The sequence below is a fragment of the Zonotrichia albicollis genome, chromosome 1, assembly GCF_047830755.1.
Source record: "Zonotrichia albicollis isolate bZonAlb1 chromosome 1, bZonAlb1.hap1, whole genome shotgun sequence".
Classification (NCBI taxonomy): domain Eukaryota; kingdom Metazoa; phylum Chordata; class Aves; order Passeriformes; family Passerellidae; genus Zonotrichia; species Zonotrichia albicollis.
In genome coordinates, this window is record NC_133819.1 from 122,671,551 (window position 1) to 122,699,544 (window position 27,994).

The window sequence follows — 27,994 nt, forward strand, 5'->3', positions numbered from 1 at the left end:
TCACAGATAACTTAACATTGCAATTTCTTTCACCATTGCCTAACAAGAAAAAAGAGACAAATCAGGAGTCACAGTGTGAATGCAAGCAAGAGAACCTTGTTTGCTTCTTCATCAAAAGAATCAAGAGTCTCGTTGATATTTAAAATTATTAGTAATGTTTAACCAATACATGTTTAGCCAATACATGTGCTAACATCTTTCTAGACCTGTTAGCTTCAAACAAATCATTAGGCACCCAAAATACAGAGCAGGCTAGAGAGACTGGAGGAATCTGTATTATGGGACTATGGATCTTTATCAGTGATGGTTTCAACAATGAGAAAAGCAGCAGTTCCCAAAGAACCACAACTAAAAGCTGGAACTGTTTGTTTCTGCACTCTGATTAAGTGCTTATTAAAGTCTCTCTCTTCATATTCAGCAAAGGTTGCCCCTGATCAGTTCATGCAAGGTACTCTGAAGAGGAGGTGTTTTTTGGTTAAGATAGAAGTAGAAAACAAATCAAAAAATCAAGTCCAGTCACAAAAGCTCAAAAGCACTGAGATAACACAAACAGTTCCCTTTTCACACCACACCACATCATTATGCTAGATGAGAAAAGGGTGGGTGCATTTTTCAGGACTGGCCTGCACAATCAGAACAGAGTCTGTTCTAACTATCAGTTGTGGAAGAAGAGATTAAGATGGCTAGGGCCAAAGAGAACAGGCTTGCTCATTTTTTTAAGGCAGACTGAGAGGCATAACAAATTTCATCTATTCTCAGGCACAAGCATCTGAAAGACAAAGGGATTCAAAAGCCTTGAAGCTGAGGACTGAATATCCAACCTATCTTAATGAACTGAAAATGTCCAACTGGGACCATGGGTGCCTGTGGAAGATTTCTGCCTAGTTCTGACAACTCAGAAATCCTCTCATAGAGGGAAAGACTAGAGAATTTGACTCATTAGCAAACTATCATAGGCAGAAAACTCCGCATTTGTCAAATTAAAGATGTTTGGGCCATGCTAGTTAAAAATAAAGTCTGGTGAGACTAGAAAAATGTCTCAAGTTCTTGTTATGCTTTATCCTTAATTTCTTTTCAAGAATTGAATTACTACTATACAAGCATTACCACATGTGCCTGCCTCCAAGGGGAGAAAGAGGAAGTGACACACTGAGAAATGCACCCTCCTTTTACAATCTCCCACCCCTGAAAGGCTTCTGGAGAAGACTATTGACAGACTGAGGTTAAATGGTTTGAGAGCCCTGAGTGGGTGGACTCTGCCTTCAAGCCTTTTCCTGCTGAAACTGTCAAAAATTATGCTACATACAACAAAGGCTTTGCAATATGAATAAATGTCTTCCAGGCTGAAATGAAAGCCTTGAGAGACAGGCAAGTGAGCTGTACAGAGTAATGCTGAATAAGCATGATGTTCACAGTGCACCCACACACATACACAACACACACACACACACACACACACACATGTACAATAGCACGTGACACAAAGGGCTACAAGACAAAAAATTTACCTTCACTAACTCAGTTTTGTCATCGTCCTCCCGATGTCGGTAAATGCACTGACTAAGAAGAGCATAGAGTCTTTCCATGCGAGATATACTGACATTCTCAGTTGCCACAATGACCAAATCCAGCACTCGCTGAAGCAAAAAAATGGAAATTGCAATTCAGAGTTGCACAAGATACATCCTATTTTCTTACATTGTTAAATAGAAGTGGCACTTCAGAAAACTGATTAAGTATCTTTAAGATTTAATTGGAGGAAGCAAATTAATATTCCACATGTCAGAGAAAAAGCTTACATTTCAGACAGGATTTTCTTACTCATCACTATATGACATCAGTTATCATAACTGTGATCCAACTACTTCTAGAACAGTGGGGAATGGCACGATCCACTTTGTCACTGAGGAGCTGCCTCAGGGAAGTCATGGTTGCATTTCATTACAAATGCAATACAGGGCCCTAGAAAATGTGTTTTTAGAAACAAGCCTACAGATCTCCCAGACAGAGCTGTGCCAGGTGGAAACAAGCATCTTTAGGTGCTCACCTCTCCTCCATTAGCTGAATCAGTGCTGTGACTAACATCAGTCAGCTCCTACCCTTCGATGAACTAGCACAGCAGTCTGTAAGAAATTACCAATCTCTCACACAGTTCCTTGTGTTACCAAAGACATGAACGTGGTAATCTGGGGAAAGCAACACTAACAAGCTAGCAGCAGCACTGCTGGGGCTGTTCAGTAGCTGTGTGTTGTGGGAGGCTGTATAGATGTATCTGAAGAGAGCAGCCACACCAAACAAAAATATTATAGCCTCACACCTGCTTGCCATCAGACTCAGCCTCCCTTATGTCAGCTATCACAAGATTTGAGTTCTACACCTAACATGAAGCAAATAAGTGAACACACATCCAAAGGAACCCCCCAAGAAAACAAATAAAATCAACTAAATAAAAACCCCGTACAAAACCAAGCAGATCCATTTTGGAGGGGCTCTCTGCTACAAGCAATGAGTTCCAGTGACACCCATGTTATGGAAACAAGACTTCTAAAATATGTGTTTCATGGCTGTAGCCCTCTCCTCACAGCTGAAACACATATGAGCAGAAACATCAGTAACATGAGCAGAAACAGCAGAAACATCTACCCTACCACTTCTCCAGTCAGTAGGCAGTAAATTCAGATTACATGCCATTAGCATCCTGATTCTAGAAAAAACCATGTAGCTTTTTTAATATACAAGCAGTCATGAACAACACAACCCCCTGAAATTTGCTTCCTTTGGAAGCCACCTTGGAAAGTTAATTCAACCTCTACAGTTCAGATCAACACTTAAAAATGTGATAGAAATTATGCTGGTGAGCCCTTTTACCAAAGGAACTTTCTCCCTGCACAAGGGAAACAACCAAGTAATACTCCCTCTCATCGTGGCAGGTAAACAGCAGCTTCCTCTGCTTTGACTGACCTCCAGAAATTCAACCTAGTAGTTTCCTGAATTTTTCTTGTGGCTATATCACCTGGAGGGCAGGTCATTCTTCTACCCTCTCCAGTTCATGCAAAGGAACCTCCTCTTCCATCTGCAGCTAGGCCCACGTTTGATCCTTTCCCTGACTATACCTTAGGATAACAACTTCTATCCTACAGGGGACTAGAAAAAACGTGTAACTGTATGGATGTAAAATTCTAACACTGAATTTTGAAAGCATTTGAGAAAAGCAGATATTAGTACTTTATCCAAGACGATCTTTTGATCAACCTCCAAATTTCAGGTTTAAAGTCATCACTGCTAAAAATCAAGGTACTTTTCCAGGTCCTAATTAATGAAAGCATGCAAACAGCAAACCAAAATACCCATCTCCCCAGTCCATCATAAAAACTGCTAGCCAACAGCAGTAGCAGGTTGACAGTGAGCTAACTTAAAACTTAACAAATATTTTTACATTGAAAATTAGGAAGAGAACAGTCTCCTAAAATTCAGTTCACCAAAAGCAAAAGCAGCCACCAACACCAGCTCTGGAAACAACAGTCATTACAGGCTGAATTATTTCACAAGCTATATATCCCTCTCATTGTTTGAATTGGCATTGGTTAACAAGTGACTTAATTGACAACCATACAGGTAGCAAGAAAGCATGCTACTTTAGTATCAACAAAATTGAAATTAGACTTACTCTAAGTTCAGAGTAATCCACAGACACTCCCTGTGTGTGAATTTTCTTTGCTTCTCCACATACTTGCAGTTGCTCATCCACTTGAGAATGTCCCACACAAGTTGTATGATGTACTTGTGAATCTGGAATTACACACATTTTTGAAATCAAGATTTCTTTATCTGTAATACAGTATCAGTGAATTATCCTGTACCTGGAAAAGACTAGCCCTCTGCAGTAACAGAGACAGAATTGTTATCCATTTTTTTTTACAGAGAAATGCTTGACTTCTATCCTTCTAGCGCTGCTCAATAAAAACTAGGAACTCAGACATGAAAAAAAGCACTAGGGGAAAAAAGGCATGGTAAAACTAAGAAAAAATATTCATGCTGCCACTCCTGCACTGCACAGTAAACCTGAAGTTAAAAAAACCAAATATGGTCTAAAAAAGTAATATTTTAGGTTAGGAAACACATCTTACATTCCAAATATTAGGACATAATTCTTCTATTCCACAGGGTTCTCTGGGTCCACACTCTTTTAAGTACAGCTGTACAGTTTACACTTAGACTGCTTATCATTGGGAAGAAACTTGTACAATTCGGTAGCATTTGAAAAAAAATGTAGAATCAAAAAAAAAAAAAAACAGCCACTGTAAAAAACCATGGCTGTAGCCAATGTAACTACAGGAGAAACATCATTATGCAAGGAACACTGTGTGTTGATTTGAGAGAGACACAAAAGAAGTAACAGAATGAAATTCAAGAAGGCTAAAACCTAATAAATAGTGTAACCCTCCTCAACAACAAAAAGGAGCTAAATTACCTGTTTGACCTTTCACTTACCACTTGAACCTGCATCTTCAACAGTTCTGGCTATTTGGCAATCTGGCATTTCACTCTCCTCTCTTAGGTCTGAACATTCAGGAAGCATGACACTCTTTTCTCCAGCAGGGGATTTAGCCACAAGGGTCACTCTCACACTTTCATTTTCTGTCACATTTTTCTGTTGTCCTTGAAGTACATTTTCATGTTCTTCAATGGGACTGTCCTGGGAGGATACAAACTGAACATTCTCCTTCTTTACTGAGACACTTGAAGAGTCTTCCTTCATTTTGCATTTTCTTTTTGACTTATCTACAAAGAAATACCAAAAAAAAGGTAATCCAAAACATTCCCAAAGCAGTTCTTTCTTCAAAATGCAGCAGCAGCATCTTGCAAGGAAAATAACCACAGGAGCTTCAGTACCATCTCCCTACGTGTGTCTAGAGAAAAGGTTGCAAGTTAACGAGATCAGTTCTCTATTAGATATATTACAGGCAGGATAGGGAAAAACAGTTTCATGTATCTGAAAACTAGTTAAATATTCAAAACAGACACAGACAATGTTTTGAACTTCAAGATGTAGGTGCCATTAAATATCAGTTGTGACATCAAGGCCAGGCTCTTACAATGCCATGCAGCCAGTGCAATTAATTTCAGAACCATACTGAATGAATGACCTCAGGATTTGCCCCACAATTTGAAGCAGTACAATGAAAAATGCAATGCCTCTGGTGTGAAGAACCAAGCATCACAGGAACCTGCTTTTAGGCCACAGGAACAGAGAAGGTAGCAGTGACTTTAGCAACTTCTCCAAAAAAGACTGAATAAAATGCAACTAGCCATTAGAGCAGGAGGTACCGGTGTCCACAGGTGCTGTGGGCATCTTCCATTTCTCATTACACTTTGGGTTTGCTTTCTTACACCCGCAGTGCAAAGAACTGGGTCTTGTATGGCTGGTTACAAAGCATGAGACAAGTCGTAAAATCCTGAGCATCAAAAAACATACCTCTTTCCTTACGAGAGTCTTTAATTTTTTGGCAGCGTTGCTCAAAACCTTCATCCATTTCATTCCTCACTATGGAATATGCAGTATCACTCAAAGTACAAGCTTTGTGCCTCAGGAAATGATCTGAAATTTTTACAGCCAGAACTGAGCATTTTCTACCAGTCAATGAAACTCTTTATTTTGGTTAATTAAAATGACTTTTTTTTTTTCATGTGCAGGTTCGGAAAGATTATCTCAGTCTGTATTTTCAGCATAAAACCAGAAAAGTTATTATTTAAGAAAAAGCACTACTTATCAATGAACATATCTATCACAATTCCATACCCAAACAATATATTTAATACTAAAACATTTACAACCTGGCAAGAAATGCTGTCTGGGGTTGTTTAAAATTGTCTAATGGGGTTCTTTAAATTTATCTGATACCATATCCACTGTGGAATTACTAAATTTCCACAGACAAAATCAATCAATTTATACATCTGAAATTTTTCCAAATTAGGCATAAAAATACACCCATACCTGCAGGCCCTTTATTTGGTTTGTACTCTAAAGCATTGCTACAGATTAGATCGATGTCCTTTAGAAAATCTCTTGCTGTTAAGTACTGGTGCATGTCAATCTTGGAGAGAACTGTCAAGAGGTCCATGGGCTGTTTAATGGTGTCCCTGTAATTGGGTGCCTACAAATTAAATATGCATGCTCTGAGATTTAAGCTACAAAAATTAATGACTTTCATAAAGTCAAATAAAGGACTTCATAAAAGACCCAAATATTTATAACACCCTCAAAGATGCAGAAAATAACCAGCTTCTTGAAAACAGAAAAGGTATTTCAGGTGCCTTTGAAGAGACAAACCAGGAGAGGGGGAAAAAAGAAGCAGGGTGGTCAGAAGCATGTGTGGAGCAGAGAGGGGAACTGGCAGGATGCATTTCACTTCCTTTTAGAAAATCACAGCAGAGAAACCTTTCTCAGTAATGTCATCTTGGATTCTCTTTGTTGTTGGCAGCAAGAAAAAAACTGCAGGATTTGCACCTTTGAAGCACCTGTCCTAAGCATCTACTCTAGAATGAGATAACTGGACCCAGAAATGTCAATTCCTTTACTTAGAGCTTAAAAGGAGCCTAATGACTACTTTAGATGATCTATATGTTTATAGGTTATTCACACCTTGGAAACTAAAGGAAAGAAAAAGAAAAGTGAGTGGATGCTTAGACGAATGGGACTTTGCTGAAATGCACAGCTATCTTAAAACTACAACTGACTTTGAAGTACATGCCCCGGCAGAGACTTATTCAATAAATTCAATGGGAAGTGTATGGGAGCAAGAAAAACAACAGCCCTCATGGTTGATTATGTACTGAGAAAAACCACAGATGAAACTGGAATAGTATCTGAAAATTCATTTGACAAACTGTTGCTTCTGTTCTCACAGAAACTATTTAATCAAAGAGCTTTAGACTTTATTAAAGCAGCTCTTTAGGTATTTTTATAAATATAAAGTGATCCCTCAGCTTTTTAGTGCTGTAACATACCTATGTATCCAAACCTTTCCATGGGCAAATTGTGTCGGTATTTGGTGTAACTGGCACTTGTACTAGACCTTCCTTGTAGATCCCTTCTAAGTGAAATATTCTAAAGTTTTAAAGACCTTTTAGAAAGAACATAGGACTTTCAGTGAATACACAAATAATAAACATTTGAGAGTCTCAAGGAGTCAAGTAAAAGCAAAATTCACTTCTTTCTTCTTGGAAAATCAGAATAGTATGGTCCTAACATGAAAGATAAACCTTCCTAGAAAGAGCACAAGAACACCAAGAAACATAAACACAGAGGAATTATGAATACACACAGTTATAATGGCATTATAAGTCAATACTAACCTCCTCTGAGACAATGGGCTTTGTAAATACTTTGAAACGTTTGTCAATGACAAGTCTTTGAGCCACATCTCTTAAGTAAATCCTGAGTTCACGCAATGTATCCTCTTCCTGCTCTTCCAACTGTCTTATTTCTTCCTCTGTCAGCTTTCGAGGCTTAGGTGGTGGTGCTACAGGCAGCACTTCCAAAGGCTGGCAAGCTGAATTGAATCAGAAAGTTGTAGTTAGTTGATGGTACTCATATACAAGCACATTCATTAATAGAAAATGATCACCAAGCAAATACTGTATTAACTGTTAACATAGAGTTAACAAAGTATTATATGTAGAGTATCCTCCTCACTTGTGTTGGTTTTTAATGCAGGAGGTTGAGCAGCTTGCTTCATAACTAAGTCCTCAAAAAAACGTCTTCTCTCAGCACAGGTCGGACGCGGGATTCTGAAAACTTCTTCATATTCATTATTAAACAATGCTTTTATCTAATCATGAAGAAAAAATATACTTCAGTTATACAAGGCCATGCACACTTCTTATATCCTCTTCCAAAAAAATTAGTACCTCTCTGAATTAAACTGAATACTTATCTGGACAGACTATAAATTGACAGTTATCTTTGTGGCCTTAAAAGACTAGGTTTTTATAGCATGGCAATTTCAAGTGCCTTTTCTAAGGATCACATTCTAGATTTTAAACTCCATGAAGAAACTGAATGATAAACAACTGAGAAAGGAGTGATTGGGGATTTACCATCCCCAAGGCTGCTTATTTTCCATTTATGTGCCTTGCTGTCCTTTGGCTTGAATCTTTATGGCAGCTACAGAGGGAAAATGGCAAGGCTCAGAGGAAAAGTGCTGGCTTTTTAGTAAGGTGATTGGGCTTTCTCTGGTTTTATTTTCAATTAATTTAAATGAAGTGTCTCAATTTAAGTACTTCCAAGTTGTATTCCATTTTTCTATTTCTACTACCAAAAATTACGGAAGGGATTTCAATCTTTATTTTAGAAGGCAGTTATTAACAGTATGAAAACTTCTGTTACTCAGACAATATAATCTGAGCAACACATTCACATTTTGAACACCTTCCTTTAATGGGCAGTCTCACATGTCTACAAGGCTTAGCATGTCTTCTTGAGGAATTTTGTTAAAGAATACACCTAAAAATTGATTTCCAAGTTGCTTAAACAGAAACTGAAACTTAGCTTTCTAATATGTTGAGTTCTCACCTCTATGAAGGAAGCAATTTTTTTAATAAGCTTACATTTGAAATTACATTCCATCAATAACACTGTGACCTCTGTATTTTTCCAGCAAAAATATATCTGACTTTTCAGTAAAAATCTTTTCAGAAAAACAGTCTTTCTTTCCTAGCTACTTTTCAAGCACCACACTCTTCACTAAGGACACAGCTAACCACCTTGAAACCACCAAAACCATTGTTGGAAGCAAGTCCATACATCTGTCTAATAATCTTGAGTATGTGAGAAGGGAGAAAAAGCTGGATCAAAGTCAATTTTTACTCAGAAAATATTAGGCAAATGCTTTCAGCACTGTTTTGTCTAAGCAAGTTTTAAGGGGCTGGGTTTGGAAGCTTGAGTAACAGCTACGAATTTGCTTAAGAGAGGCATGTAACTCTAATGCTTCAGGAATTATAAATTACCAAGGAATTGAGTAACAAAGGAAGAAAAGTATTGGCTGTAATACCTCTTCTGGGAGATCTCTCAGTTGTACATTAGATGTTGCAAGGAATAAAACTGGAGTAAACCTTGGGATGTTCTGCAGTAGTGTTGTAAAAACAGATCTCAGCGTAGTTCCAATAGTGTCCCACCATGAAGGGATTTGTGGGACATATATGATACTCGGTGCTGATCTCTGAGCTTCTCTCATCAACTAGTAAAATGAAAGGTTTTTTGGATAAAAGAACTCCACCACATACAACAGACTACTAAATAAGTAGATATCAGTCAAACTACCTTATGAAATAAGAAGTGTAAACACAAGATGTGAAGACAAATTGATAAATGACTCCTTAATAATCAGGTAAAATTTGCACTTTGACTCCAATATGGACATTTTTATGCAGAGTAACAGATTTGAATCTCTGCCTGATTTCAAAACTACTTAGGTATAAAATAACTCTAAAGAGCCTAAGAACTCCTCACTCAGTGTAGTAGTGTGCCTAAAAAAACCCAAAGCTAACTCTTCAGCAAGATGTATTTGCCTGGAGAAATCACTACACAACTGCAGCTACATAATTTTCAGTTCAGAAGGGACACACACCCAATTCAGACTGGAACACAGGCTGAAAAAACAAAGGTGTATGTGAAAAGATGAGAGCTAACACAGTACAAAGTGCCTGGCTATAATTCATAACTTCAAGCACATTTTATGAGAGGTGACCAGTCCTTAGACTGTCTGAAGAGCTAAATCACTCACTGCCTCTCATTACCAAACGTGGGCTTAGAAAAAACACAAGCCACTGCCTACAGATGGCACCTCAATCACAGAAAACAACTCACATCTACTGCATGAGGGAAATGGAACAGTCCTTTCACACAACAAACTTCTCCATGCACCACTTCAGATTAACAATCTGAAAAAGACTTGCTCCTCCTATGTGACAAATGAGTATCCAGTCACATAATGTGTCTGATCTAACTTGTACAGCTCTGAAATGCTGCTACTAGAGATAACAATATTTTAACACAGTGATGCCAAAAAAGAAAGTGGATTTACTGCCCAAAAGTAAAAAAGCAAAACAGCACTAAATTGTTTACATTTCCTTTTCCTAGTTAATGAAAACTCAATACCATACAAATCTAAGTATTCCATGAATTTTAACACTTTTGCTGCATGTACTGCAGCATTAAAAGCTGCATATGTAAAAAACTCCAAACAAAGAAAAAAATTCTTTGCCTCAAAACCTTGGCTGCCCTACAAACAATTAAAAAAGAGGCTACAGAATGTACATTGACATGCTGTCAGGTCGATGCAGAGCCATCTACTGGTAGCACAGACTCTTAAGAAGGAGCAAAACCAACTTTCTAAATCCCCCATGAGACCAGCAGGATTTCTTGCCACAAAGAGAGGTTTATTAGCAGCAATTCCCATCTTCCTGAGCTTCTAGTAATGTTTTCCCTGTTACATTTCAAATGGATAACATGGCTATGTATAAAATCCTTACGTGGTGTCATTCTATCGGAAAAGTGGATTTTCAGACAAAAGTAAACAAAACAGCATGTTTAAATCAGGCCACTTATATTGAAAATGACTTTTGCTTACTTCACTAGTTTATACACTAATCCTATGTGACTAACAAGAAAAAAAGCTACCTGTACACATGTTTCATCTGGTAATGTGCTAGCAAACAAAGTTGGTGTATCTAGTGAATAAATTGGAAACTTTTCCAGGGAATGTATTACTGCAGCTGCCAAATCAGAAGCTTGCCCAGATCCTGGCTCTTCAATTAGTAAGAAGCGTGGCCTGTAAGATGTTGGTTGGTCACGAGGATTTCTACAGCAATAAGTAGAAAACAAGTTTAAAACTGAGTGATGAATAGGAAAATAGACATTAAAATTTTTTCCTATGCACTTTGTTTTGTAAATACTCTCCCTGTTCCACAAAATAATAAGCTGGCCTATGAACAGGAAAACTACCAAGGCCTACTTTCTCATAAACTGGTACTTTGCCTCTGCTAGAAATCCTGCCAGTCCCCAGCAGATCTGCTACTCTTTTGGCTGGGTTAAAACAGCTCTTAAATCCCAGAGTGGGACTGTCCAGCCAAATACGCACACAACAGTTCAGTTTGATGGGTCAGGGCAATGTACTCAGAACAGGAGTAACCAGCTGAACCTTCACACTTATGTCTGGCAAATATTGATCACCCCACACACACTCAGCTCCTTCATCTAGCATCCCTCACACCAAACAGTTTACACACTCAGCTGTCTTAAAAACAGAGCCATAACAGGGACAAACGTACCTGCTGAAAGTGAGGAATTCTGCCTTCTTGTGATCACATGTTTTATGAGTCTGCTTTTCTTCAGAGATTGATGGTGATTCCTCATCACTATCAATCACATAATTTCCTAAAATAGGATTTAAAGAGAGGAGATGGTTGTTAACTTTCCTGCATAGTCCATCTCTGTCTTGCATTAATACACCTTCAAAATCGGTGCTGAAAACCACTTCTCTTGTATTTCATCCTTTGAATGCTATTTCCTGAGGAGTTCATTCTACCACAAATCAAAAGACAATGCACAAGTCTCTACAAAGGTGTCCTATGTCCCATGATTTGCATCAGGTATTATCTCTCTGTTGACAAAAACTTGTGAGTTTTTCTCCTTAGAATAAAGATGGTTAGGAACAACTTATGTAGCTCCCAGACACTTGAAAAACATTTCTCCTGCTTTAAACATTTATTTGAAAAGAGTTGGTAATAATTTAAAGCTTAGATTCCTCTCCGCAAGCAATAAATGTGATGTTAGCTCCTGTCAGAAACAGGGTCTCCAACAGAGAATGTGTAGTTCTTGACTGCTTTTGCATGTCACTCACAGCTCCCACCCAGCACTGGGCACACACAAATTATAAAATTGTGCTGCTAGTACATCTGAGTACATTTGTGTATGTTGATTGCCCAGATCGCAAGCTTTTGTTCTGGAAGGTTTTAAAACAAGTGGATGTAGATGTTCTACCTTGCTGTTGGTCCTTCTTTAGTGCAAGCTCAGCATGGGGAAATACTCTCTGCAAGGTTTGTAAAATCCTTTCCAGGGTGTCTTCTAACAGTGGCTTTGAAATAGCTGATAGTGCTTGCCCAGGGGAAGGCACAGCCCTCCGTGAAGCTGGAACAGTCTTCTGCATGGCCATGGAAAAATCATTTGCTTTTATTTTAATTGAATCCATGTTTATCTGCAGTCTCTGTCTGCTTTCGTATAGCTGAGGATAGCGATGCCGCAAAGCACAGAGACCAGTTTCGGCACATAAGGCTTTAATATCAGCACCACAGTATCCTAATAAACAAAACAGGAATCAAATGTTATGCCAGTCTCAGACAAAACAGAATTCTAGGCCAATACTTCTAAAGGGCAACACTGAAAGACTTTTTATGCAGCCAAAAATTACCAGGCTAAGAGACAATTTAAAGAGTAGCTGCACCACAGAAAAGTTCTGTTACATGCCTCACAGCCTAATATCCTGCACTTAGGCAGCAGCCTGCTGCTCAAAACTTTGTTCCTGGGAAAGATGTCACAAACCCATTCAATGTTCTGAGAGACAAAAAGAAAATTGAAATTTGCTCCCATGCCAAGTGTCTCCTCACTGCCTCCCTCTGCCACAAGGTACAAGAGCTCGAGTGCTGCCTGCTACAAGCTCAGGTTCCCCAGGACTCAAGCCACATGTGGCGACCCACAGTTTTCAAGCTCACCAACACATTCTTCAGCCAGCTCTTCAAGTAAGTGGTCCGATGGCTTCGGCTTCCAGTCTCGTGTGTGAATTTTGAAAATTTCTTTTCTTGCCTGGAAACAGTTGCATTTTAGTTTGCTTTAAGTTTTCTTTTAAAGGAACAATGACAACACAAACCCACAAAATCCCTCATACCAATACAAATGCTTTTCTTATCTGCTAAACCTTTTAGTATTTTAAAGGTCAATTATTAATACACTGTCTGCTTCTTCAAGCAGGAAATTTAAGAATTCTGAACTTGTTACATTAAACTCTTGCTGGGGGCTGCAGTAAAGTAAAAGGCATTTACATGTACCATAAAAGTGAGTTTTCTCATGTGTGACACCCAATGATTCCAAAGAAAAAAATCATTGTAAAATCTTTATTTGCAGTGTTTTCATCAAAGAAAATTCTCTCAAATTAAGTAAAATTTCATGAAACTTTTAGCACACAGATTAATTATGGCAGATTTCTAGAACTCTATCACAGTAGAGAATCATGCATTAGATCTTTTTAATGGCACCTCATCTCCTCTTCCTGAAAGCCAATGAAAGCTGGAGAAAAATATTTGTGCACTTTTACTAGTTTTTAATCCAATAAGCCTTTTTGTCCTTTTTCCAAGAAGTGATAAGAAATATCAGAGACAGCCAGTGAGAAAACACAAAAAAGAGGTCACCAGTTTTGCATGCTATCTCCCGCCTTTCAATCTTTTTATTTTACCCATTTTTATATTACTTAACTATTGCCATTGAACTAGACGCTTCCCAAGCCCTGCACCTGTGCAGTATCCTTCACATCTTTGTCCAAGTCCCTGTCAATAACTTCCAGTAAGATCCCAACATATTTAATTAGCTCTAGCATCAGCCTTGATCAAAGTTTTTGCTACGAAGGAGGCATTCTCTCACCCTTTCTTTTGATTTCAAGATGCTAGAGGGGTAGTTTAAAACTAATTAATATACCCATTCTTAAACATTTCAGTTACTATCAGCATCCCATTTTCTTCACCAGTCACAGAGAAACCAAAACTAAGTAGAGAACCAACTACTTGTTGAAATCACCCTAATCATATATACTCAGTGCCAGGTCTGTCCTGTACACTACAATGCAATTTCTCCAATATCCCTTTTTGTCTCCCTATAGCTTTGTCCAAACTGTACACTACAGATGGAGACTTGCACTGCAGCACAATGCTGCCTTATTACAGGAATTTGTCATGAAGATGGACTTTGCCACAGAAGCGCAAGGTTGATTTGAAGTTCTGACCTCTTTGTTTGGCAAACTGAAGCGGAATTCTCGTTCAAAGCGCCCAGGTCTTCGCAAAGCAGGATCTATAGAATCCAGTCTGTTGGTGGCTCCTATCACCACAACCTCTCCTCTGCTGGCTAAGCCATCCATAAGTGCCAGAAGTGTCCCCACAATAGAGCTAACAGAAAAATATGGTTTTCATTCACCAGCTTAGTAAATTTTCTTCAGTTACACATAACCTTGTCCAATGATCACTCAAAAAGGACAAGTTTTTACTGATGAGATGCTGTTTAGAAAAAGACTCATTTTAAGTAGTAATAAAATACAGGGAAGGTAACACAGACCTTTTGCTGATATCAAGCTCAGCAAACTGTTTTCAATTACTGTTTAAAAATCTCTGAGATTCATTTGCATGGAATTACTAATTTTTAGGAAAAATGAATGTGACACTTGAAGTTAAATAAGTTGCCATCTCTTTTTCAAAAATATAAAGCAGCTTCTATGTAGATACAAAACATATCCTACCTATGAATTTGGTCTTGTTTACTGGACCGTACAGGAGCCAGAGCATCAATCTCGTCAAAGAAAATAATTGAAGGTCGCATCTGGTAGGCCTACAATGAAAACACAGGAATATTGACATCAGGAAAACAGCCCTATTTGAAAGAGAAAATGCATGAAAAACATCATGGTTGGAAAGGCAACTAAATTTTTCAGACTCTCTTAACTGAGCTAACAGAGTAAAGTGGAATGAGTAACAGAAGACAGCAGCCTCCATTGACTCAAGGAGACTCGGTGACAAGAAACAAACCACATCAGTAGTTTTTACTGGCAACCACAAGAACAGAGACAGGACTTAGCAAAGTTAGAGGTTCTGGAAGCAACTCTGTGTTATCAGTTTAAATGACCCTGCTTTCAGCCTGCATCTCTTTCCCTCTGATCTTAAGCCACCACATCTTACTTCTTGAAACATTTTTTGTGACTTTTTGGGAGGCTGTTGGGTTTGTTGTTTTGGGGGAGAGGGGGGTGGTAGTGGTGGTGCTTTGCAGGATTTTATTATTTCCTTTACTAATCTTTCCCAATACATAGGAAGATTTCAACCCCTAAAACTTCACTGAAAAAGGAAACAGTGACAATCTCATTTCAGTGAAAAGAGCTGACAAAACAAGTAGAACATAGAAATTTATTTCCAACTCAGACAGAACACATGCCAAATTTGAACCTTACCTCCTCAAATAATGTACGAAGCTGTCGTTCAGATTCTCCTATCCATTTACTCAGGCACTCAGCACCTTTTCTCATAAAAAATGTCACTCTCATGTCACCTTGACTGCATTCATTAGCAAGTGCACGAGCAAGCAGTGTCTTTCCTGTCCCCGGTGGACCATAGAATAGACAGCCTCTGCAATTAAATAAAAAAAAATTTTTAAAAGTCACATAAGAAAAAAACATCATGGAAAAGCACCTATTACAAACCCCATCCTTAAAACACATAACTCTGCTCTCCTAAATAAAACACCTCACGCAGAAGATTGCAGTAATTGCTGAAGTATAAGAAAAGTCAAAAATGTTCCTGCACAATTCTCCAAGGCAGCAAAAAAATCAGTAAAGAGGATAATGAGGAAATATAAAACCTTGATAAAAGCTTGCAGCATCCTAAAAGGCCACTCTCAAAACTTCTGGCAATCCAGCAGGGGTGGCTGGAACCAAACAAGAACAAACTTCCAATGCAGAATCTGAGACTAGGCTAACTTAGGAATCATCGGTTCATTTTTCAATTATGCGCTCCATATTCTTTTTTTTTTTTCAAATAAGTCAAGGTTTTACAGTAAAACATTTTATTCCCCTTTGAAAAGCTTTGAGTTACTGGAATTGGCTTCCCTTTGCTGGTGATAAAGGAAAAAGTATTCTAAAGCTGGAAAGATATTCTGCATTTCTTCATTTACCTCAACTAGAAAAGCATTGCTGCTTCAAAAAAGAATTTCAATTAATGAAGAAGCAAAGCACAGAAATATTTTCTTTCTATTTTGAAATACTTTTTAGGTTACTGAAGGCAAAGGATTTTAGGTCCTAATTCAATATGCCATGACTGAGTTTTGTTGACCAAGAATGTATAAAGCTAACAAGTAAAACACTGGTATTTTTTTTTTAACACAGAAGCCACTTAGCTCTGCAAAAAGAGGACACATTCTTATTTTAGCTCAAGTACAACAAATACTGCAAGTTTCTAGCTGCATATCCTATCAGTTGCAAAAGTGATACTTGAGAACTTGAAAAAAAAAGAGTTGGTGGCAGAGACAAGTGGACTTTCACTAAACAAACATTTGACTTTGAGTAGAAAGTACTCCCTGCTTACAAACCAATCAAGTCCACTTCCATTTAGAGCTATAAAGAAAAAATCCCCAACTCTGCCTTTGAAAGGCAAGACACTTTGATAGGTTGGCCTCACCCTGCAGTAAATCTTTGGGCCAACATATACACTGGATTCTACCAAATTTTTTTTTTAAATTACGTTTTACTACTGTTGAAAAAAAAATCAACCACTGAGAATTTGGAAGCATGAAAACATATTGATGCCCCCGCTTAATTCTCCTGAAAATACATTAATTAGAACTTAAGAGTTTTAAACAGTGTCTGTTACCTTGGAGGTTCAATTTTCAATCTCTCAAAGATTTCGGGATAAAGCAATGGAAAAATGACCATCTCTTTTAAAGATGAAATGTGGTCAGAAAGACCACCCACGCCATCAAACTGTACCTAAAGATGAAGTCAACAGAACACATTTTATATGTGAAGGAAAGGTGCAGCCTTGATAAGGTTCCATGAGAAGCTGGATTGCTTGAGAGAAAACTCAAGGAAGTTATAGATGGACCATTACTAGAAGCTTTCATAAATACTGCAAATGTCTCACTGCCACAATGAATCAAAAATACTTACTGAACCATCTATTTGCATTTGTTCCATGTCAGCCAGACTTCCTCCAGTTTTCATGGTATCCTTGTCAACTCCTGTTGAGGCACACTTCTGAAAGCTGACCAGAAGAGATCTGATTTGAACTGAGGAAAAAAAGGTGCTTTCCAACTTACAATGCAGATAGAAGATTTTTGATTTTCTTAAGTCAGCAAGTGCATGCAGAAGACCTTATAAATCAGCATGAACTTCCTAAATAGGTAAATACTCATTCCAGTGTTTTACATATAATGGCTATGAGTAGATAAAGGAAAACGGTCTCTCCAGACATTAAACTGAGTTAATTATTTTAACATTACCACTTATGAATATCCAAGCCAGTTAACACAGCACATATAGAAATTCAAGCTTAGAACAATTATTCCATATGTGGAGACCATGGACTGGCCACGATTATTATGATGGAAGAATTCCTCCCCTTCCCAAACGCACTGACATCTTTCAAATAGTTTTAGTTTTTACCTTTAGTTACAGCCCAGTAACACTTATTTCAGTGGGTGTTAACATTATAAAGGCTGCCCACAACTCTGGGCTTTCCTGAGGACTTTGGAATGTGTGTGCCAGAAAATATACATCTGAAAGATGTCAGCCTGAAAATCCATTTGTTAGACTGTTATTAAATTAATATTCCAAGAACATTTGTTAAGTAACAATTTCTATTTCCCCTATTTTCTCTTATAGTGGTTTTCGCTTTGAAACAACAACAGCAAAACACAGCAGCAATGAAGTTTTACATCAAGAAAATACATCAACATGTGTATCTCTACGTTTCCTCCCATCCCCACCTGGAAATTAAATTTCTTATTAAAAGTCAATCCTAAAAATCCAGTTTAAGAGACTCCAATTACAGTTGTCAATACCAACAGGTATGATAATTTTGAAAAGGTACAAGATAAAGATAGCAACACTTCATAATTAGGCATACGCAAAGTCCTCCCAGGTACACTCCTCTCTCCCCTATTCACTAATTTCATTAACCTCCTTAAATTTCTCTTCTTCTTCTGTATTTCAAAATCCTCATCATCATCAGAAGAGGAAAAGGAATCACTGCTGAGGACTCCATATCTCTGTCTGGAAACATTCAAACAAGTAAAAAATTAAAATGCACTCCAAGTAATACCAAAATTTAAGTGAACACTAGCTCAGCGTTTACTTTGAAATATACAAAGTTTTCAAATCATTGGAAATTTTATCTTATTTCAAAGTACATTATGTGATTTTCCTTGTGACAGCAATATTTGATTTTTCTTAGGAAGGTAAAATGTATCACTAGCGTGCAAAGAAATTTCTTAATCAAGTTACTCCTTTTATCCAGTCTCTCTCTCAGTCACACAAATCGAGTTTCACTAAGCATTATGTAGCCACTCTGTGAAACATCAACATTTTAAACTTATTTAAAAACTTGACTTCAAAACCCCTTCCTTCCATAATTGTCTGCTTTCAATGATACTAAACAAAGTTCTCCTATCTACAAGGGAAGGCACTCTCCGTGCTCTGTTTGAATGATCTGACACTCCTTTGTTATTAATACTGCAATTCATAAATTAGATTTTCATTTAATATTTTTCTGGTTTAAGGATAGTTTCATAACAGAAACATGAACTGATTCCAAAGAGACATCAGAATCAGCGTTTGAGTGATTTAAAAAAAAATCCATTAAAACTTCCATGCAGGCTGTCCCTCTAACTAAATTGTCTTTGGTTTTAAGAAAATAACTTTCATCTCTCAAGATTAAATAGTCTAAGGTTTTCAGAGGGAGATTCTGGCTTCAGTTACCCAACAAATTAACTTCAGTTACACAATCTTAGCCACAACCCTCATCATCACCTTATCAATGACCATAAATACTGCATTCCCAAATAAGATCTGATGGCTAGTAAAAAGAATGGCCTGCCACTGCCAGTTTGTTTTCTTTATACTCTTAGACTACCACAGTAATAATAATTATCTTATTTGCCACCGGTCCAAAACCCCTTGAAAGCATTATTGAGTCAGCATTATTGAGACAGAAAAACTATTACTTAACCATACACAAACCTTTTGTTCCCTTTGCATGAATCTCTCCCTGAGACAGATGAAGATTGGACTGAAGAATCTGTCTCACATCTTCTAGGTGCTGTTGAAAGCAAAGAATTTAGAATAATGTCACAAACAAGTTTAAGATAAAGCACAATAGTCAAAGAGGCAGAAGACAGCATGTGTATCACCCATCTCTAAGTTCAGGAGAAGTTTCAAGGCAGGCAGGGGTTAATCAATGCACAATAGAAGTGAAAAAACACACACCTGATTTTTAATGAGAACGGTAAAATACTTCAGTAAGAATATAAAGTCTCTTTAATTACTATTTTTTCAAGGCTACATAGGTCATATTTTTACTGGAAAACAATAAGGATCCAAAAAATTAAAAATTAATAGCATGTACACAGGATAAAGACATTTTAGAAAAGGTGCTGGCAGAATGAAGGTAAGAAATTTAAAGTTGAGAATATGCATGTATTTTCATTCAAAAAATCTTGCTTCCATGCAAGAAATTAGCTCTTCAGAAAAACTGTGGCTAAAATGTACTTTCCGATGTATCTTGATAGCACTCAACAAAGCAAAGCTTTTTTCTTCTTGATTCACTTCCTTATGATGAAATTACTGCACACAACATTAAACTCTTTAAGTACTGTTGCAAATAATGATATATTCAAAATGCCCTACACTACAGGTAGTCCCTCCTGTCCACAGCCTTTTATCATGCGCTTCTTTTGGAAAAACACTGAGAATATTTTTGTCTGAATACCTATGAGCTCTTTTCCAGTACAGCCCTGGAATCTGTGGCTATGGCTTGTAAGGTCAAGAGCAACGCAGATTTTTAATACATGAAAAAATCCCAGTAATTCAGTCCATCTCAAATGTTTAAGAAAAAGCTTTTGGCTGGGGTAAAGTCAAGGAAATTTAGAACAGAAGTAGCTTACAATGCTACCTGGATTGTCAGTTGTTTCTTTACCAGTTGTTTCCATATGTAGACTTTCCTAATTAAAAGAAACAGGAAAAATCACACAAACATGCACAAAACCTGTGAGCATATCTGGTGCCTTTATAGTATCAGTTTCAAGGCACTCCATACATACAAAAGATTAAACTAACACACAGCAAGAGGGAATAGGAACACCACTCAGGAACCCAGGATTAATAACAAGGATTTCTACTCTAAAATAGGGTTTAGTAGATGTGAGACTTAAACACTTGGCCAGATACAAAACTGGCTGTATCAATAAGTCACAGGTTAATTATCTAAGAGTGTGGTAAAACCCAGGACAAAGCAATTCTTAGCAGAAAAAAAAAATCATACTGGCATTTGCGAGATGATTTAGAAAGTACTATGGTAAATTCTGGTTGAAACAAACTGCAAAGCAATTCATATCTGACCAAAACTAACCATGAAATCAGGATATGGATGTGTTTAGAAAACAAAGTTCCTGGTATTCAAGCAGACAGTGGAATACCTTGATTTAACAGAGCAAAACCAAGACAAGGAAATAATATTGATCAGTGTCTATAATTTTAACATGAGTTCTGCTTGGTACAGGGGACAACTTGAATTTGCAGGCAAGAACAAACTGGCACAAGAACAAACACAGATAAAGCAGGTACCAGTAAATTCACTTTTTAGTAAGATTTAAATGAAACCCCAAGCCCTGAGACAGCTATTTGTAAAAAGCTGGGGGTTTTATTTATCCATTCAAATATCATAAGGCAATTCAGCAAGCATAGTATATGTTTCAGCATTTCACTACTCTTTCTTGTCTTCTAAAGAAGGTATTTCCTCCCCCTTAGAACGTAGCTGTGGCATGACTGTAATAGTAAGATGTTAAATTATAATCAGAGAACACTGAACTTTGGAAAAAGTTTTCAGCTAAATTAAAATTAAAGTAAGCAATTCCTTTACATGAAATACCATTCATATAGAAAAATAGTAAATTATTTTGGTATCTGCTTTTGTGTAGTGGAACACCCACAATCTCTTTGCTGTCTAGGTGTCTTTTCCACATCATCCCTTTTTTTTGTAAGATTGCCTCTGCAGTACTAAGATACAAAGTTGACATGTAAGAGCACAGACAGGTGAGCACAAAAACCCCACTGAAAACAACACAAGTAGTTAGCACCATATTTTAATATAGTGTGCATAAAGCAAGAGTCATCAACACTTCACCAAGTTTTTCAACACTACTTAAAAAATAGGTAAAATATTCAGTCTTTCATAGAGAGGATTTGCAAACATAAATTGTTTTCAGTTAATTTTCCCCTCTTGCTAAACACAGTACAAAAAGAATATCATCTAGTAGGGAAAAAAAGAATTCTGAAGATCATATGAAGATAACAAAAAGAAATTGTGGCAGTTTTTCACAGCACTTAAGTTGCTCAGCATGATAGCATTAAGTGAATTTTAGTTCACAGCCATCCTCAGACAACAGGTTCCTTAGTCTTCTTTTAACTGGAGTTAAGGTCTCATGCTGATTTTCCATGAATATGCACACTAGAAAAAAATAATATGTCCCTGTTTATATACTTTGAAAACCTTTCCGAAAACAATGTCAATTTGGGCTTCAATTTGAGCAAAGAGAACCAAGTCACAGACACACAAGCAGAAATGTAGGACTGCTTCACTTTGCCTGTATCCAACTTTCTGACATTTCCTAACAAGACACTATTTGCAAGCCTGAAAGAAAAGTTAATTAAACATGAAGCCAATTCTGGTGCCAAGAAGTTAAATTTAGAGGGTGAGGTAATATCTACTGAAAGTCTAGGCATGAAGTGGTCATATCAGTTCTCAAGAAACCAGCCCACATATAAAAGATGCTCTGGTGCAAAGATCTCTCTACAACTGGTAATACCAAAAGGAAGGCACTGGTGGCCAATTTAACCATTGACTGTGTCCAAAATCTTTACACATAAAGCACCTGACAAATACATCCTCCTGTGCACAGTCTGTGAATTGTAAACCTTAAGAGAAGCCGCAAGCAGGACACACTACCTGAGCAAGTGCAGTGGAACGTTTATGGAATGTTTGTCAGGTTGCTTGGCAGTGCCCCCCCAAAGTTCCAAGCTTGATCATGCCCAACCCCCAAGTCCCTGGTGGGACTTTAGTGGCTGGCTCCTGATGCCCAACACTTGGCAGTCACAGAACCATAGAAGGGTATGGGTAAGAAGGGACCTTTAGTGACCATCTAGTTCAACACCCCTGCCAGGGACAGGGACACCTTCCTCTAGGCCAGGTTGCTCCCAGCCCCATTCAGCCTGGCCTTAACACTTCCACAGGTGGGGCAACCACAGGTTCTCTGGACAACCCTGCCACCTTCACAATAAAGACTTACCATATACATAGTGGCACATAGGGAGGTCTCAGCCCAACCAATGTATGCATTTACCACTTGCTGCCAGGAATAAAAACATCTTCGGCCATCCAAAGAAAGTCCCTAGCCAGTAGTATGCCCAGCACAAAGGCTTGCTAGTAAGGCTCATTTCAGTAGCTCTGCATGATGAAAAAAACCCAACTTACTTTGTTCTAGGACTGCAAAACAAAATAGACTGATTTATAGTGATGTAAAACTTTGTCAAAGTCTACAGCTTCAACAGACCTCTAAATCCTCTAATCCAAATTTTCTTCATCCTTTAAGCAACCAGTATTACAGAAAATATAATGTAAAGATGGTTTGATAGAATTATATTCTATATACAATAGAATTGACCTTGGGTTGAAGCCACATGCCCACCAAGCCACCAAGCCCTGGGTGACAGGACACCAAAAATAAGATGGGGAACAACTAGTAGCTGGAGATAAGGCCATTTACGAAAGAAAGAAAGAAAAGCTGAAGTTTGTGCAGCTCAGCAGTAGCCAAAGCACAGGTGTGTTATCAGTACCTTTCCAGCCTCCAACACAGAGCACAGCACTGCGAGGGCTGCTCTGGGAAAATGAACTCTACCTAAGCCAGACCCAATACAGATTACTTTGCATAAACACAAATGAATTTGCATTAAATCTGCTATTCACTTTTAATTATTTATTGATTAGTTTCATATTAAATGTTCCATTATTTCCCATTATTTTTCCACGGATTTTTTTTTTCTTCTATTCTGTGGGGTTTTATTTGTAAAGCAGTCAACACACATGGAGTTAGCATGATGGAGAACTACAAGTAATTTTAAAAAATAGAACTGATAATAATTTCTTTATTAAAGCTGTGTTTTTAAGGAGATAAAGAATAAAAGAAAGGTAATGCAGATATATACACAAATATTGTGATAGGAAACAAAAAAACAAAAAAAGGGAGATTACATGTCAAACTGGGCCAGTACAATATTGAAAAAAAACCCCACATTTTATCTGTATTTGTTGTGTGGTTGAACTTTTGAAATATGCAAGTATGAATTAAAAGAATTATTAAGTCACAGGTAAAAAATGAATTAAAAATTTAAACTAATGTCTGATGTATTCTAGAACTAGAACAGTCACATTTCTTTATAGTATTTTCAGAGGCACGTTCAAGTAGGAAAGCAGCTGAGACCCACCAGTGCCACTGAAACAAGCTGTAATATCAAAATATTGAATTGTCCTAGCCTTCAGTCATTAATATTTGTTAAAATATTGAATTGTGTTCTTCACAATTAGTGTTTTGAAATCTGTAATGATCCAGCAACAATAAGAAATCATTATAAATTTAATTCTGTATTTGCTTCTTTGTGATTTCACATTCAAAAAAAATTCATGCAAAAGAAAGGCCACATTAAGAGAACATCAGTGACTCATTCAGATCAGAAACATCTGAGATTGCTTTTATAATGTTAATTCTTCTCAGCTGTATGAATACCTTTTCAGGTCATTTGATGAGAGGGTTTCTTTCAGAAGATCCCCGCTTCATTTATATCTGGCAATAAGTGAACAGTTTGTGGTGAAGAAGATGCTAAATGAGAGGTAGCCAATCCCTCATTTGCTGTAGAAGTATTTGATATAGTGAATAAGGTAACATTTGCAGAACAGTTGTCAGATTAAGGAATTTGAGTACTGCCCAGAGACATTCAAACTTCTCTTTCTCTATAAAATCCAAAACCATACTGGAATAATTTAAATCATAATTTTTTTAAATTGTTATTAATTTTGTCTTCTTCATTTTCTATACTTATCTTAAATCCACCCAGCTTGGGTTGTTGTAATTTAACATTTCATAGACTTCAGATCATAAAGGAATTGCAGCTATCCACAGTCAGAAGTCGAGCTTTAGGATACCTGTTCTTCATCTAAACCAAACTTACTGAGAGAACTTGTCCTTCTTTCTTCTTTTAGTATTCTTGGAACTTGATTCTAGAGGACTATAGGTAGCCTATGGTTATGAATTTCTATGAAATACCAGGTCCAAGGCATCCAAAGTCAGTGAATAATTCTGGCTAGACTTCCTTTGTTTCCATCTAAAACATGGTATGAATGGATACACGAATGCACTTTATTTCATATTACATTTTATTGGGACTTTCTAGTTCCCTGATATGTTGAGTCTGCTAAATCTCTAAATTCAAAGTTTGTATCTTTACCAGATAGATACATGTTCCAGTTACCCAAACACACCCTGACAAATGTATCCACTAGTACTCAACAATTCATGGAATTAGTGTATGAACAAGATACAAGAAATTACACATCCAACTAAACAACTTTCCTCCGATGCTTGCTTTTTCTAACCATCTGGTCTACACCACAATATTATTGTCACATACACTTTTTGTTCCCTGTAAATTTTACTTTTATTTCCATATTAAAATATGGGTTTAAATAAATTATTTTATAAAGATTAGTTGAAAATCTGTGGCATGCCAGGCACTACCTGAATTTATAGATCCCTGGTTGGTGCTTTGGTCACAGTAAAATCCTTCCTTCCTTTTATTACTCAGTAGGATTCAATTCTTAAAATATTACTGCTGGAAAACTTCATTGAGTCCTGTGATTTTTTAAATTTAAATAGCAAGAGAAATGTTTTTTCCAATAGCAATATAGAATGAAATTAGAGATTGATTCTTGTCTTGCTTTCAGCGGGACCCAATCTCCAGCTCAGCTTCTCACTTGCACAAAATTTACTCCCTACAGCATTCTAAATGTTCTAAATTTTAATTCAAATTTTCATTCTGTGCGTATTACCACTTGAGAGAAAAGGCACTTTCTTCACGCACTTCTTTTCATTTGTGTTAAGTCAAATCTCCTTAAATGTTCAGTTTAACATTCAGTTGGTTCCCAGCTTTATAGAAGGGTACCCTATGATTTGGGCAGCTATGGATAAAGTCTTTATCCATGATTCTGATCCCTATTTTTCATACATCGGTGCACTGAGTAATCTAGCAAGAACATTTCCCACCCATCCAGCAAACCAGAGCACCACTGTGCAAGGGAGATGTCAGGCTGGGGCCATCTACTGGTTGTATTGCTGAGCTTTCATTGACAAATTTGAAAAACTGCTTTACACATGTAATTCTATTGCATTCATAAAAATAACAGCACATATTAATATATTAATCACCTAAGTATGTGATGTTTCTTGTGCAATGGTTCTTTGCTCTTAAGATTAAATACTGTATGAAATTAATATGGACCATTTATCCAAAGAAAAAATAATTTATTTTACTTTCATAAACAAAATAAAAATGGGAGGAAAGGGGCCTCCTACTTCCCAATAACACCTAAAAGAAAATGAAGAGTAAAGTAACCAAAAAGAAATTGAAGAATATATTGTAAGATTTCATCATGAATTTGTATGTGTTGTTCTAAAATAGCTAAAATGCTAAAATGCAATGTTTTCAGGGATTAAAAAAGATCTGTCAATTTTATGATCTACCTTAAAGATTCTTATTAAAAAATAATTTCAAACAAAAAAAATTTAGCAAATTAAGAGAAGACTAAAGGCTTTTAAAATGGAAGTTCTAATAAATGAGCAACTACGAACCAAGAATAATCCAGATTGATTGAGTCTGGAGACCAAAAGTATATTTACATAATTATGCTCCTCAGCATGTATTTACTCATTTATTATATGATAATAGTGGTAGTTATTTGTGTTGTAATTTAGTCTTATTTCTTATTTTAACTGTGTCCAGGAGCAAGAGAGAGCATTTTACAGATTGTACAAGTTTAGGTGAGACTCCTTGCGCTTATTAAATCGCTATGGATTTACATTAATGTATCCACAGAGACAAATATACATACTAACTCCCTATGCTAATGCCTATACTTTCATAAATATATATTTATTTATGTATATAGGTATGCAATACATGTACATTCATTTACATCTAATATATGCATATGCACACATACATGCACACCAGTGTATCACATGTAACTTGTACCTTTTATACTCTCAGTTAAACAAAATCTTCTGTTGGCTCTTAGTTATACTGGGACTAAACACTATTCACATTTGCCCTTGGCAGACCCATCAGCAGGAGAGTTTTCTAGCAGGAACTCTAAGCAGCTTGTAATTTTATCAAGAAATGCAAAGTGCAATTTAATATGTATAAACGGCAGATAAATAACAAGACTTCCCAGCATAAAGAGGAAAGTGTAAACATGTTGCAGGTTTGGAGATGAGGCTACAGGAGCCAAATCTGGGAAGAAATACATTGCCACCATCACAGACAAAACTGGTAGAAACACCTGCAAGAGAAAGAAAAACTGGTTTAGGAATTAAACTGAACAACTGTGGGTTTCTACCTCATTCATAGGAATAAAAACATGTTTTCTGCCACACTAGAGTACCTTTTCTCATGCTGCTGCAAGCTCACCCAGCACAAGAGTCATCTGACCTCAAAACACCTACAAGATAGGCATCTTTTCTAAAATACTTCAGGCTCCCTCTACTGTCAAGGGGAAGAGATAGGCCTGGGATAGTACCTGAAATCCATTTGTCCACATATTAGGGACTCCTCAAGGACACTCGGGGCTGGGTGTTGTGCTGCTTTTGGCTGGGCCAGAGTTAATTTTCTCCACAATGGCTTGGTGAGGAGCTGTGTTTTGGATTTGTGTTGGACACAGAGATGATAACAAAGATGATCTTGCTAGTACTGAGCAGGGCTTACACTCAGCAAACTGATCCTGCTGTTGTTTATCAGGTAATTTGATCCACCTTCCTACCAGTTTTTACTACAAAACTTATAAAAATCTACTCAATTAAACATTAATACATAATAATCTCATTTTTTATGTCCACCTGGTTTGTGTCAAACACTAAGAATTTTCATTCCTGACATTATCAGCATTAAGAAGTTATCACAATCTCTTCCAAAGTGCAAACCTAAGTCTTGCACTCTATTAATACAGCTGTCCAAAGAGAAGATTCTTTTAAGTTAAATTATGTGTCTTCTTGTCTCTTTGACCTCAATGTATTAATGCCACAGCAAGATTGCTGTGGGTGTAATTTAGTGTGAGCACAGAAGTCAAAGGAGTTGAAGGCCCATCACCTGATACCTCCTGCTCTCTGACACCACCCTGCTCCTCCATGGAGTGAAATAAAGCTCAAATCAAAGCCTTTCACCAGACCTAGAACATCTCTGAGATAGAAACCTCCACATCTCTGAGAGGAAAACTCTTCTGCCCTTCAGCACTTGCCCTGAATTCAGCCCTTTGCAGACCACCTTCTTCCTCCCTGGGTTTTACATTTTAACATCTACAAACAGTTGACTTGTCAGATAAACACACTCAAACTAATACCGTCGCTCTCCACATACCATCCACGGCTTCGTTGCCAAGTCGAAGCTCCCACTTTTCAGTTTTTCCAGGCTCTGGTCTGTCCCCGCTCCCTCCCCTCCCTCCCACAGCCTCCTCTCTCCAGAGCCCATACGAAGACGCGCTAAGAGAAGCCCTTCGGATCAGACATGCAAGAAAACATCCACGTTTCGACTTTTGCTCTTCCAGGAAGCGCGGAACACCGCAGCTCTGAGAGCCGCCGCTCCTCATGGGACAC

The 27,994-nt window shown here is 37.4% G+C and overlaps 1 protein-coding gene across 1 annotated transcript; it reads right to left on the reverse strand.

Annotated features, from left to right (window-relative positions):
• Positions 1–27,987, reverse strand: LOC102061528 (ATPase family AAA domain-containing protein 2-like). The gene is made up of 21 exons (XM_074550924.1): positions 27,759–27,987; positions 17,985–18,084; positions 16,974–17,082; positions 16,678–16,793; positions 15,264–15,438; positions 14,562–14,650; positions 14,055–14,214; positions 12,775–12,865; positions 12,047–12,361; positions 11,335–11,440; positions 10,685–10,865; positions 9,057–9,242; positions 7,700–7,835; positions 7,360–7,556; positions 5,999–6,158; positions 5,465–5,599; positions 5,329–5,412; positions 4,492–4,782; positions 3,668–3,789; positions 1,509–1,637; positions 1–39 (listed from the first exon to the last, which is right to left on the reverse strand). The coding sequence occupies exons 1-21, from the start codon at positions 27,985–27,987 to the stop codon at positions 1–3; spliced, it is 3,150 nt and encodes a 1,049-aa protein (XP_074407025.1).
• Between the last annotated feature and the right edge of the window lie 7 nt (positions 27,988–27,994).

Excerpts from the sequence above, each read along its gene's own strand:
- LOC102061528 (XM_074550924.1), bottom strand. The coding sequence starts at position 27,987 with ATGAGGAGCGGCGGCTCTCAGAGCTGCGGTGTTCCGCGCTTCCTGGAA. Across the intron at positions 6,159-7,359 it reads AGCCCATTGTCTCAGAGGAG|GCACCCAATTACAGGGACAC; the intron begins GTTAGTATTGAC and ends TTTAATTTGTAG. Across the intron at positions 1,638-3,667 it reads TGGATTACTCTGAACTTAGA|CGAGTGCTGGATTTGGTCAT; the intron begins GTAAGTCTAATT and ends TTTTTGCTTCAG.